The following is a 13,303-nucleotide window of genomic DNA, read 5'->3' as shown; positions in this document are numbered from 1 at the left end:
AAGAATATTTTATAGATCTATATGATTATAAATGAACAGCAAAGAATAACCAGTTGACAAATATTTAAAATTTGAAAAATTCCTAACAATATTTTCTGTTGCACTTTTAAAAAAAAAATATATTTACTTTCACTAAAACTCTTTTTATATCAATTTTTATAAATAAAAACATTTTTATTAAAATCCCCAAATTACCCTTTTCCTTTCTCTTTTTCTTTTTTTTTTTTCCAAATTTTCTGAAACCAAACAATAGCCTAACTGATTTTTTTTTTTTTCTTGATAATGTTTATGATAAAAGTGCTATTACAAAAATAATCTTTTTCTAGAGGTGTATTTTCGATCTGAAGATCAAAGACAAATAGGTCTTGGCCAAGGATAAAGATTTTGCATTAAGTTAAATATTTGTACAGGATGGGAAACCACAAAACCTCAAACTTCTAGCCTGAGACTGAGCCCCTGCTATTTTATATTATATTCCATATACCGGATACATGGTGGTGCTTCTCAATTCTCAGGTCGGATTCTTAAAGAAGGGATGGTTCAGTGCTTGTCGGGCTGTAAGCCGCTGCGCTGGATCAAACTTCAATAAACCATAAAGCAAGTCAGTAAGAGATGATCTTGAGCTCCCCACATGCTGTAATACCATATCCTGCATTTACCGGACATACAGTTTACTAAAAAATGTACCAGAAAAGTGGAACTTCAGGTTTATTGAAATCAAAGGCAGAAGGAGAAAATGGTGGAACCTTCAGACGGTCAAGCTTCTTCACTGCTCTGATACTTTCCCTAGAAACTGCTCCTTCAGGCCAATTCAACCGTGATCCTCCCCTGAAATACTTTTCAACACTTCGGCTGCAAATATACAGATATATAATGGCATTAAAGGGTGATATCGAAACATCATTCTCGAATTTTAGATGCATACAAAAATAGAGGGACAGCAATGATCAAGTGCTAGAATGGCCTTTTAGAATTAGCAATGTTCAACAACTTTTATATATGTACCATCTTTTCCAACAGATGGAACCGTTTCCTTACCATAATCTTCACAAAGAAAACTTACCTTGCCCTCCGAATCATATGCTCTGGCAGAGGTCCCAACACCCTCTCCATCATGGCCAAATGCTCCAAGTTCTCATGTGTCTGAAATAATGCTTCACCCTGTCAAAATTATACACAGTTTAGGAGTTCTGATCACAATGTTCCATATCACAACAGGGCTTAATACATCAGAATAAGTGGGGACTGACCACACAAAGTTCCACTAGTATGCAACCAACACTCCATAAATCACATGGATAACTCCATCCCAAACCTGCAATAAATGCATTTATAATGTGGATGAGAAAAAAGGAAATCACTAAAAACCGGGGCACTGATAAGCCACACAGGATTTAAAATGTGCTTCAACACGCAAAATTCTGACAAGTCTTGTATTGTCAATAAGCTGATCACTAGAATAATATCTCAAAATGAACAGGGACGCAAACAAAGTTTTCTTTCCAGAAGAAGAAGAAAAGAACAACTAGAACCACTCTAGCAATGAACTGATCCAAAAGTTCTGCCGACAAAAAGCAAATTGCACTATTGTACTAATTATTTTAACTGTATTATTTAATAGTTTTGTTCATTATTGTAAGTCTGTATTATCTAATAATTCTGTTCATTATGGTAAGTAGTTAAACCAATAGATTCAACATATCGCAATGCAGCCAAAGTAATGTGTGTGGTTGAAACAAAAACAAATTTATCTCTAATTGAGAGGAATCGTGGGATGTTTGGTCCTACGAATAATGTTAATGTGGTGCTGTTCTTATTAACCATTTTTGGGAAATGTGAGTCTCTGTTTATAGAGCCTGCAATGCATTCTTTTCTATTTCATTCTCTTTTAAATCTATTTCCAAGCACCAATTTGGAATACTGTTATCAACCACCAGAATTTGTGTGGTTGAAACGAGGACAGAATACACAAACGGAAATAACATAAGCAACAGATCTGTATTTTGCCAACACGATAACTAGTTACCTAGAATAACCTCGGGTGCTCGGTAATGCCTTGTGGAAACAATGGAGCTATGGTTCTGATTATCATATGCAGTACTACCAAAATCAATCAGCTTAATTGCACTCGACTTTGGCAAGCACCTGAAGTGAGTTTCATCGGAAGAAAACCTCTGTACCATTCCAAGCATTTATTTAAATATTATAAATGCATCTATACCCAAATCCAAAATGGAATGATTTTCCAATTGTAAAAGGCCAAATACCTTGGAGCTAGGAAGCTTTATACACTCAGATGATACAAGAAGTATATTTTCTGGCTTCAGGTCAGTATGGATTAAGCATAAATCATGCACATCTGTTGGATATTGTAAAGCAAGGAAAATCATGTTAAAACAAAAAGGACACAAACATAATACAGAGGTACAGTCCTGGACAAACAAAACAGGCCCAAAAAACAGATCTGGGTAATTGGTTAGGTTAGAAAATAAAATACAGAATGAGAGATAAAGCAAGGGCCAAGGACAATGCACACACATGCTACAGATTCCAAAAGCTGACGTCCAAATTCCCGAACAAGATCCACAGGAAATGGGCAGTATTTATTTCTCTTTAGAAAATCAAATAAACTTGGTCCAAGCTTCTCAAACACCTGGTAACACCATTAAAGTGCATTCAAAGGAAGATTTCAATGTTAAGTTTCCAGTCTTATGAATGAAGTCCACAGGGAGAAATTAATTCAAACTATCACAGCAAATTTTAGCAACTCTATTTATTTAGAAGGTACATATGAAAAAATCCACTAATACCATCCAACTCAATGATAGTGAAGAACAAAATGGCCAAGTGCAATCAACAAGGAGATAGAAATGAGAGTTAACAAATATTTCAAAAAACAAGTAAGCCACACATTGAATTAGACCCATCTGGATGTTAACTGATCCCCAATCACATCTTTTGGGAAATATGAGGACCTTTTAAGAGGTAAATAACATTCTCAAGATAGAACGCAAACTATACAAGAGGACAAGTAACATAATTTTCTTAACACAAGCAACAAAATCAACAGAGAGAAACAGGACAAATTTCATTGGAGTACTCACTATGCATATGTGATTCCGGTAATCAAACCAGTGCTGAATCTGCACACATCTGTAGAAAGCAAGAAAATTCATAAACATTAGAGCAGGGCATAAAGCCAACTAGCGTCAACCTTCCATTCAGCAGAAAATCTAGTGGATATGTACCGCAATCTGCATTTATCATTCTTAACAAGTTGTTGAAGCACACCAATTTCAACCATTGCTGCATCACGGTACTTGCTTATGCTTCGAACTACCTTGATTGCAACATATTCCCGTGTATCACGATCCCAACATTCCAAAACCCGGCCAAAAGTGCCTACAGTACTAGCAATTTGCTGAGATCATAGAAGCAGAATCACAAAAATATAAGATCTTGCAGACAGCAGAGCACTTGACAGCTAACCTTCACCCATCTTGCTGAGTATTTTATCTGCATAACAGAATATTAAAAGGAAGCACAATTGTTAGAATTTGGAAGGAAAAAACAAATAAATTGCCTAAAATATGAAAGCATGAGGTGGGTTGTATCATTAGCACTTTAGCATCAAACTTAAAACATAAGTTTACCCGCTTTTGATTTCCAAAATTCAAAGTGCTCAATGATGACACTTTCAGCCAGTTTGGATTAGAAATTTACATCTATTCCTCCAATAATTCAAAAAAAGAATTAAAACCAACAAAAATGAGTATAAAACAACCCAAAAAAAGGTTATTTGAGGCCGCATTGGTGTTTAGCTTCCCATATATCAAAATCTAGCATTCTAATTATCTATGAAAACCAAACAATGTTTCTTTAAAAATAGGCTGTTTTAAGGAAACTTGACACCATGTTTGGTTTCAATAAAGTATTGGACAAATGAACAAAAAGAAGTTGTTAAGGAAAATATTTTATCAAGAAAAATAAATGAAATGAGTTAAAAAAGGCATATACAAATCATTTATTTAACTTTAAATCTATTTTTTATTTTCCCTTTTTCATTTCTTCTATTTTCTTTTCTTTGCGTTTTCCCACAAATTTTCCGACAACCAAACATATGGTAAAGCCGTTATTTTTGGGGCTGAAAGAAAATTGTGCCTACTTCAAAAGATGAAAGTCGAAACCCACCCGAAAGAATTAGCTTTCAAACATGTTTTTTGGTTAGAAAATATTTTCCAGAAACTGGTTCTCATATCGCAGCCAAACAGTCCGAAACCACCACTTCTTTTGAAATAAATCCCAATTCATAACAGGACATCTACATGAACATAAATACAAAAAATCATTGAGAATCTGGAAGAATTGAGGAGAAACTCTTACATCTTGGAGTAAGATTTTCACCAAGACCGAAGACGTAATGGCCTTCACGATCGTCATCCCTCCTCGGCGGCGATTGGCGTCTCAAGCTTTCATGATTCACCGCGGTGGGCAGCCGATCAGCCTACAAACATTCACCGAACCATCCCACGCATGTCAGAATAATCAAATCCAGAAACCCTAGCTGTTTCTCTCACCAAATTTCAACCTCTGAGACCCCTAATCCTAACCCTAGGTTGATCCAAAAGAATGAACCTCTCGTTGCTGAGATGGAGCCACATCCCAGGCGAGACGACGTCGTTTCCTGCTTCTCTCCTTCTCCACCACTGATCCCAATCCCATGCTCACCATTAAGGCTACCGACTCTATTCCCGTCTCTCCGTCTGCATAAAAAATTTATGCAATAATCTAAGTGATTAGGGTTTGATTTATAGCAAAGAGGAAGTACTATTGCCAGAGGTGTTTTTTGCTGCTTCCACTCTTTTCACGCGCGGCTGTCCGTTAATGGGCTCGCATGTGAAGTTGTAGAACAGTAGACTGCTGAGCAAGATGGGCTGGGCCATGGACACCTTTATGGGCCTTGAAATAATTCATTTGTCTGCTATGGGCTTCAAGTTTGGGCCTAGCCCGTTTAATTAGGCTATCTTCATGTTAATATCATAATATACACTTGTATGTTTTTCTTTTTTTTTCCTTTTTTAACTTTTTGAAGACATAGATTTATGGATGAATATGTTTAAAAAGTATTTCCAAATAGATTTATAAGCACATAACCTTGGGCCGGGCCAAAATTCCGGATTGGACTGGGTTTTGAGCCATGGACACCCAATTAGAATTAAAATAATAATAATTTAATAGTATATGTGCTTATATATTTATATTCCTTTTTTATAATTAGAGATATTTCTATTAAACGATAATACGTCATATTTAGAAAAACGATTTCCACTATCAAAAATTATAAATTTAGAGTTAGTTCAATAATGATTTTAGAGAGTGTTTCTAATTTAAAAAAATTATATATTTGATAAAATTAAAAAAATATTTTTAAAAATATAATTTTTCATAAATTCAAAAGCCCCGTTTTCAATATATTAGAAACGCATCTTCAAAACGCGAATATAAGATAATATTTTTGGGCATGGAGGAGATTTTGGCTCCAAACAACTCTCCTTGCCGACGACAACACTGTGAGCTAACGATGAGACCACGAAAAACCGTGGTCCCGACAGCCAACAGTTTTTCTTTGCGATGGAATCCACGGTTAATCCAGTATTCCACTTCAAAAAGCGTGCTAACCACGCGACCACCACGAGCCACCCGCCCACCACTATAAAAGCCAACAGGGGAAGGAGTGTAGACTGTGGCCAACGAGATTTAAAATGCAGAGCCTACAGGAGAAGGCCTCGGAGTGGAGCGGAGTCTCCCAAAACGACGCCTTTGAAATCGACAACACCAATCTCTTTCAGAAATTGGGCCTTCAGACCTTCATCAACCTCTCCACCAATTTCTACACCAGGTTCTTTACCAACAATTACACAATTTTTTGTTTTTTAAATTGTTTTAATTTGACGTCTGTTTGATTGATGGGAGGAAGTCGGAAAATGGGGGAAAATTTTTTGAGTTGTATTATTTTGGTTATTTTGTTTAAGGAAATGTTTCTTATTTTTCATTTTTATTTTTTAAGTTTTTGTTTTAATTTAAGGTCTGTTTGGTTGCTGAGAAAATGTGTAAAAAAAGGAGGAAGTCTTTTGAGTCTTATGATTTATGTTGTTTTGGTTCATGGATGCTGGAGGAGGCTGATCAGATATTTTTGGTTGGTAGGTTCAAGGTAATGAAAAGAAAAATGTAAATTTTCTAGTTCTAAGTTTTTATTTTATGCTTGTATGATTCTCCGGAAAACTGAGATAGACGAAGAGAAGGAAAATTTTGTTTTAACGTTTTTTGGATTTTCAAGGGAATAGTTTATGGTTTCGATTTTAATTTTATCAAGTGTTTTGAAGTTGATTTTAATTTGTTCTCTGTTTGATTAATGAGAAAACTGAGCAAAACAAGCAGCTTGGCGTTAGTCTGGTTGGAGCTTTGTATGGATGCGTAGAAAATGCAGGAAAAAAATAATAATAATAGAAATTGAGAATTTGGATCATAGATTTTGCATTAGTTGGGATCCTCGAAAATTAAATGCCAAACTTCACTAAGCTCAATACAATCCGTTTGGTTTCTTTACAGAAATCTGGCAATAAAATTTTAGTTTTGAATCCTATTTTTTTTAATTATGAGAAGAACCTATGAGCATAGGACGATCATTTGCCTAAAAAAGAAATAGCTTTACTTTGTATTTTATCTTGATCTAAGTCTGTTTGGTGAGTGAATGAAGAAAAAACTAAGCAATTCATAATTCCCTCTTCTATCTTCTTTTTCTTAATTTTCTCAGCAATCAAATGGGACATTTTTTTAATTTAATTTTCTTAGGTAGTTCTATTCAATTTACGTGCTAGTTTGAGCTAATATAAGATTCTATATGATTATTTTGATATGGAAATTAGGGTTTATGACGATGAAGAGGAATGGTTTCGTTTGATTTTTGCTAATTCTAAGAAAGAAGAAGCAATTCAGAATCAATATGAGTTCTTTGTACAGCGAATGGGAGGGCCCCCTTTATATTCCCAAAGGAAAGGTAAGGAGCAATTTATTTGTTTATTTATGAAAATGCTATTCTTCGCATCAAATTCTTTTGACTCTAGATTGTGACTGGGATCATCACAAATCAGAAAAATTAGGGTTTGTACAACACAAACACCCGGTGCCTCCATCTTTCACTGTATCATATATTAATCATGTTAGTACCCAAAAAATTGTTTCCATGAAAGTTTTAATATCAGTAAGAAATCAGAACAGAAAGACATGCATATACATCATACCCACACAGAAATATCATCAGAGAGAGCTTGGAGAAAAAGATGTGGAAAAGAAAAAGAATTACATAACAGCCAAAGCCTCACAAATAGACTTCTGTCCCTCAAAACAAGCCCAGTATGTTAGCAATATAACACAAGGTAGGCAATAATTAGTTCACATGTTTTCATGATGTTCCTTAAGCCAAGTTTTCAAATCTTATCATACTTGTAATCAGATGTAGCTTCATAAAATGTCACTCTCATATCCACAGAACTGATACATATCCTTATTCTCCTTCATCATATCTTAAATTTATGGAATTTGAGTTGATATGTTCACCTCTTCCATGAAATATGTGTTCTTAGTGAATATGATTTCCAAAGCTGTTCTCATTCTTATTTCACCCTCTCAAGCCCCTGTTACAACCAGAACATAAACACTAGAGACAAAGTTGTCTCATCACAACTTTGTCATTTGCATTTCTTATAGAAAGTAAGTGATATCGGTGTCCTAGATTCTATCAGACTGAGGGTCACCACTTTCTTGAACTGCTTATGGAGCTAATTTTGAACATGCACTTTCACACAATTCTTGTTTTTAAAGGTTAAGATCAAATATATTAACAGCGCACAAAAGCATACACGATGTATGCAAAGGTATCAAAATGCCAAAACAAGGTGAGGTGGTACACAAAAAGCAACAACCATGCCTTAATTAGAATGTAGCCACTCCACAAAGTATCATGGTCAAGCAGCTATTACCTATATACACTTCAACCCACTCCAAAAAAATTACATGAAGGGCTATTTAATTGCTTGTTCTACTTTTTCAAGGTTTTCAAAAGCACTCCTACTTCTCTTCCTCCAAATAGTCTACAATAAGTAGTATAAAGGAGTAACTTTCCAAGCCTTTTCATTTCCACACAGAATTTAACTTGAAATTCAGCTTCCATGCTATGTTTTCATTCATAAAACTGCTACATTTCATATAATAGTACGAATAAATAGGTCTCCTAGATTCTCTTGCCAGGTGACTGCTGTGGAGAGGAATGTTAACTGAGTAACTTTTGTCCTTGGAAGATTATTTTGCATTCTTGTGGGTTTTTGTAATAGAATACAAGTCATGGTATGAGGTGGTCCACAATGCAAATTACCTATGTTAACAAATGTTCTCGACTGTTTGGGCGATGTCCTGTTTGTTTCTTAACATGATATTTTCTACAATAATAAAGTTTTGTATACCCATGTGCTATTTTGACACAATTACCTATGTTAACAAATGTTCTTGACTGTTTGGGCGATGTCCTGTTTTTTGTGTCATAATAGCACATGGGTATACAAAGCTTTATTATCATAGAAAATATCATGCTAAGAAACAAACACACAATGTCAAATAATTCTTGGTCATACTAATGGTTACTGCCGCAGATAAGCAGTAATGTTGAAATTGGCAGCAATGTAGTGGTAGTGATTCAGTAATGGATACAACTTGTGGTTCTTTATCAGACCTTAATTTGTTTGGCCTACTTACCTTGTGGGTTCTTATCTCACCTCTGGTATTCTATTTAGCTTCCAAATGAAGGCTTTGCAATAGATTGAACAATTTGGACTGTCAAAACCGTTTGATTTTGAGTTTTCTGTAAACTGAGGGAGAAGATGCCTAACATTTTGGATCAAGTGAATTAACCTTGTGATATGGCTTCTCTGGAAGCATTTTTTATCTACCAACTTTTATTTATTCTACAATAGTAAAGTGCAAAAAATAATATATATATGGAAAAATACACAACGAGAGAGAGGAGCAGTTTGCAAACTCTTTTGCAAGTCTAAACCCTAGTAAATTCTGAACTATGACATGATGCAAAATTACTGCTCATTTTGTGCATTCCAGTTAGAGAGTTCCTAAGATGCCCTTTAGTTCGGTTGTTACCTGCTTTGGTTCACTCCTCTAGCCATGAGAAACTGAAGTTCTTACTGATTAGAAGTAAGAGAAAGTTTAGCTCCACCATCATCTTTCTGGTTGTGCTTGGAATGCCAGAATAAGAAATAGAAATGGGAAATCCATTCCATTTCCCATTCATTACTACATCTGGATTACAAATTAGAAATAGGAATAGGAACAAAAATTCTTTCTCATGGAAACAAACCCACTCTTGTGAGGATTTTGATTTCTCTCCTGCACATGGTATTGTGATTCACACTCATTTCCATTCTCATACCTACATGCCAAACACTCACGGCTTATACTTTTTCCTCCTTCCTCCTGCTAATTACTGTGATTTAAGGATATAGATTCACCTATCAAGGTTATCTTTCAAATAGTATTAATAAGAAACAAAAATCTAGCAGCTTTGGTTCTTAACGTTAATGCCATCTGCAATTCTTTAGCTTCACAAATAATTAAATGGTATGTCAAATAAGATCCTTAAATTTATTTTCTGCAGGCCATCCAGCGCTGATTGGACGTCATCGGCCATTCCCCGTCACCCACCAAGCTGCGGAGAGGTGGTTGCATCACATGCAACAAGCACTGGATAGTGTCACAGAAATTGATGCAGATTCAAAAACCAAAATGATGAATTTTTTCAGGTAAATTAAACTCCCCCCCCCCCCTAATTAGCCTCTCATTGGTTGCTTTCTCAATTGATACCTAAACAGCATCTTTCATTTCAAAATTAGAACACATTGCATATCTGGTTTTGTTTTTCCAGGCACACTGCTTTCTTCCTTGTGGCTGGAGATGAGTTGAAGAATCGTAACCAAGGAGTTCCCTGTAAGCATGGAGCCAGCAAACCAGCTGCAGTATGACATAATTTCTTGCTTCCATTTTTAGAAGAACACATTTAAGATTTTACCATTTAAAAACTACTTTGATCTTATTATTATAAATGTGAAAAAGGGATAAAATTTTCACAGCCTTCATATCAAGAACAATCTTGAAAAGTGAATGTTTACATCCATATCCAGATTGATTCACAATATCTAATTATAGATCTGGGTTCTCGAGATTATTGAACATTTGCTTTTATCTTATTGCATTTTGGGAGCTTGCCTGTATCTGCCTTTCTGTGATTTGGGAAAGGGTTAAATGTGAGCTACTCTTGTATGATGTCTAAGATACAGCTGCATGGAATTACGGCAAACTTATTTTTCCTTTTTCCCAATGAAATTTCACACTATTTTATGAATTAAGAGTGCGTTTGACAATGATTCTAGGAAGTGTTTCTAGTATTTCTAATACTTGAAAAATGAATATTTTCAAGGGTTAGAAAGGCTAAAAACACTACCCACAACCACTGTCAAACACACTATAAGAGTGCATTTGATAATGATTCTAAAAAGTGTTTCTATTTTTTTTAATACTTGAAAAATAAAAAATTTCAAATGTTAAAAAAAACTATAAACACTTTCCTTAATCACTGCCAAACGTATTTTTATACTCAAATTGAAATGATTTCTGAAATTTAGTTCCTAAATGGGAATGTTTTTAAAAACAGTTTTTTAAAAATAGTTTCATGAATAAAATTCTATTGGGGAACTCAAAACATAAAAAATATTTTTCTTAGCTTATTCTTCTTAAAAGAACAACATATTTTCATATCTAAATTTGTTCTAAAAAATAACTTGCTTTCAAAATAAATTCTCAAAAATTTATTTTTTTGTATTTTTAAAAGCAGTTTCTAAATTAAATTCCATCGTTAATTTGAAGAAATGAAAACTTCTCAAAGAATACTTTCCAAAAATTGAAAAAATTTGATCAATGAAGGAATAATACCATTTGGCTAACTTTGATTAAAATAATTGGTTGAACCTCATGAAACTATTTTTGATATCTTTACTTTTACACAACAAATCTAACTTTGATTAACTTTAATGTGTAGATTAAATAGAGATTATCAGCATGTCCACACACACAAGCGCAACAAAAAGAATGGGACAATTTGATCAAAATGAAGATTCATGAAAAAGATGGAGAAAATTTAATCAAAATTGAAATAAAAGTTTGGTGTGGGGCCCATAGGTGTAGTCCTGCTCTAGAGTATATCATCAAAATATTTGACTAGTAATGGAAAGGTGGGATTCATGTCCATCCCAGTGTGGGCTTTCTTGGAATCTGATGGACTTCATTTTAATAAAGATAAAATTATTTAAAGAAAAAGGAAAAAAAAAAAAAAAACAACCTCTATTGGGTTTATATAACCATTTTTAATATTGGGATTAGATTTTATTTATATATTTTTTAATTTGAGTCTAATTTAGGTTGGGTCGGAAAAAAAAAATTGAACAATTATAATTTATAATATTCTATATAATAAAATATATATTATTTATTCTTCATTTTAAGGAAAAATATTAAATTATAATCATTCGAGATAGGTGTAGACCCCCTCAACTAGGGGCAGGTTTTTTTATTTTTATTTTTATTTTCATTCATTTTCTTTTTTCTTTTTCTTTTTCTGCTTTCTTGATCCACCCGAGGACGGCTGGAAGAAAGGGGAAGAGGAGAAGGACAGACCTGGGGGGACGGCTGGAGGTGAAAGGAGGGAGAAAGAGCTATCCTTAGGCAGCTTGAGAGTGGCGGAAGTTGATTTCATTGTTTGGGTTTGCTTTGCATGGCTACCTAGCCCACTTTTGAAGCCCACTAGCTTTCAAATTTTCAAAAGAACATTTTTTTTTAAAGTCCTAAGTTATTTCCCCCAAAACTCCTATTTCCTCTTTTTATTTACTTAATAATTGCTATAGTTTCCCATTTTATTTACTTAATAATTATTGTTTCCATTACTATCATTATACCGTTCAATCACTTATTTACTCATTTACAAAAATTCAACCTTTAAATAATACTTCAAAATTTCGATCTTTAAAATTCAATTCCTGAAAATTCTCATACTCACATTAATTTATTTAATCACTAATATTTATTTTATTTATTTTAAAATTCTATTTTGAACAATTCTTTAAAATTTCCGACTTCCAATTTTAAGTTCTAAATTCCAAAAATTCCGATATTCACATTAATCTGCTTAATTATTATTATCTTATTTATTTATTCTAAAATTCCATTTTAAACAATTCTTTAAAATTTCCGACTTCCGATTTTAATTTCTAAATTCCAAAAATTCCAATATTCACATTAATTTATGTTATTATTATTATCTTATTTATTTATTCTAAAATTCCATTTTAAACAATTCATTAAAATTTCCGACTTCCGATTTTAATTTCTAAATTCCTAATCCCGAAAATTTCCACATTCCCATTAATTTATTTAATCATCAGTATTTTATTTATTTATTTACTTCAAAACTCCAATTTAAATCAATTCTTTAAAACTTCTGATTTCCGAATTAAATTCATAATCCCGAAAATTCACGTATTCCCATTAATTTATTTAATCATCAGTATTTTGTTTATTTATTTTAAAACTCCAATTTAAGTCAATGCTTTAAAACTTCTGATTTTCGAATTATATTCATAATCCCGAAAATTCACGTATTCCCATTAATTTATTTAATCATCAGTATTTTGTTTATTTATTTTAAAACTCCAATTTAAATCAATGCTTTAAAACTTCTGATTTCCAAATTAAATTCCTAATCCTGAAAATTTCCACATTCCCATTAATTTATTTAATCATCAGTATTTTATTTATTTATTTGCTTCAAAACTCCAATTTAAATCAATTCTTTAAAACTTCTGATTTCCGAATTAAATTCATAATCCCGAAAATTCACGTATTCCCATTAATTTATTTAATCATCAGTATTTTGTTTATTTATTTTAAAACTCCAATTTAAATCAATGCTTTAAAACTTTTGATTTCCGAGTTAAATTCCTAATCCCGAAAATTCCTGTATTCCCATTAATTTATTTAATCATTAGTATTTTATTTATTTATTTTAAAACTCCAATTTAAATCAATTCTTTAAAACTTCTGATTTCCGAATTATATTCCTAATCTCGAAAATTTCCGTATTCCCATTAATTTATTTAATCATCAGTATTTTATTTATTTATTTACTTCA

General features: G+C 33.0%; 2 protein-coding genes across 4 annotated transcripts; one reads left to right on the top strand and one right to left on the bottom strand.

Annotated features, from left to right (window-relative positions):
- Positions 1-365: 365 nt before the first annotated feature.
- Positions 366-4,842, bottom strand: LOC100261084 (serine/threonine-protein kinase AFC3). Of its 3 annotated transcripts, none has more exons than XM_002284452.5 (12): positions 4,636-4,830; positions 4,384-4,504; positions 3,490-3,516; positions 3,249-3,402; positions 3,105-3,153; positions 2,539-2,653; positions 2,268-2,359; positions 2,027-2,174; positions 1,251-1,315; positions 1,064-1,161; positions 747-852; positions 366-649 (listed from the first exon to the last, which is right to left on the bottom strand). In XM_002284452.5, exons 1-12 carry the CDS (start codon positions 4,729-4,731, stop codon positions 512-514), a joined length of 1,209 nt encoding a protein of 402 aa, XP_002284488.1. In that variant the 5' UTR covers positions 4,732-4,830; the 3' UTR covers positions 366-511. The 3 variants fall into 3 exon arrangements, with proteins under 3 accessions (XP_002284488.1, XP_019075132.1, XP_019075133.1); XM_019219587.2 differs by having other exon boundaries at positions 4,611-4,793; XM_019219588.2 differs by lacking the exon at positions 366-649 and having other exon boundaries at positions 752-852; positions 1,039-1,161; positions 4,636-4,842.
- Positions 4,843-5,477: 635 nt separating this feature from the next.
- Positions 5,478-10,295, top strand: LOC100266294 (two-on-two hemoglobin-3). The gene is made up of 4 exons (XM_002284448.5): positions 5,478-5,899; positions 6,927-7,057; positions 9,722-9,866; positions 9,989-10,295. Exons 1-4 carry the CDS (start codon positions 5,763-5,765, stop codon positions 10,083-10,085), a joined length of 510 nt encoding a protein of 169 aa, XP_002284484.1. The 5' UTR covers positions 5,478-5,762; the 3' UTR covers positions 10,086-10,295.
- Positions 10,296-13,303: the final 3,008 nt, after the last annotated feature.

The sequence above is a fragment of the Vitis vinifera genome, chromosome 4 (genome assembly GCF_030704535.1).
Source record: "Vitis vinifera cultivar Pinot Noir 40024 chromosome 4, ASM3070453v1".
In the NCBI taxonomy this organism is placed as follows: domain Eukaryota; kingdom Viridiplantae; phylum Streptophyta; class Magnoliopsida; order Vitales; family Vitaceae; genus Vitis; species Vitis vinifera.
This window is presented reverse-complemented; position numbering and strand designations above follow the sequence as displayed.

Excerpts from the sequence above, each read along its gene's own strand:
- LOC100261084 (XM_002284452.5), bottom strand. The coding sequence starts at position 4,731 with ATGGTGAGCATGGGATTGGGATCAGTGGTGGAGAAGGAGAGAAGCAGG. Across the intron at positions 3,154-3,248 it reads AATGATAAATGCAGATTGCG|ATGTGTGCAGATTCAGCACT; the intron begins GTACATATCCAC and ends TGCTTTCTACAG. Across the intron at positions 2,175-2,267 it reads TAAAGCTTCCTAGCTCCAAG|AGGTTTTCTTCCGATGAAAC; the intron begins GTATTTGGCCTT and ends GGAATGGTACAG.
- LOC100266294 (XM_002284448.5), top strand. The coding sequence starts at position 5,763 with ATGCAGAGCCTACAGGAGAAGGCCTCGGAGTGGAGCGGAGTCTCCCAA. Across the intron at positions 5,900-6,926 it reads TCCACCAATTTCTACACCAG|GGTTTATGACGATGAAGAGG; the intron begins GTTCTTTACCAA and ends TATGGAAATTAG. Across the intron at positions 7,058-9,721 it reads TTTATATTCCCAAAGGAAAG|GCCATCCAGCGCTGATTGGA; the intron begins GTAAGGAGCAAT and ends TATTTTCTGCAG.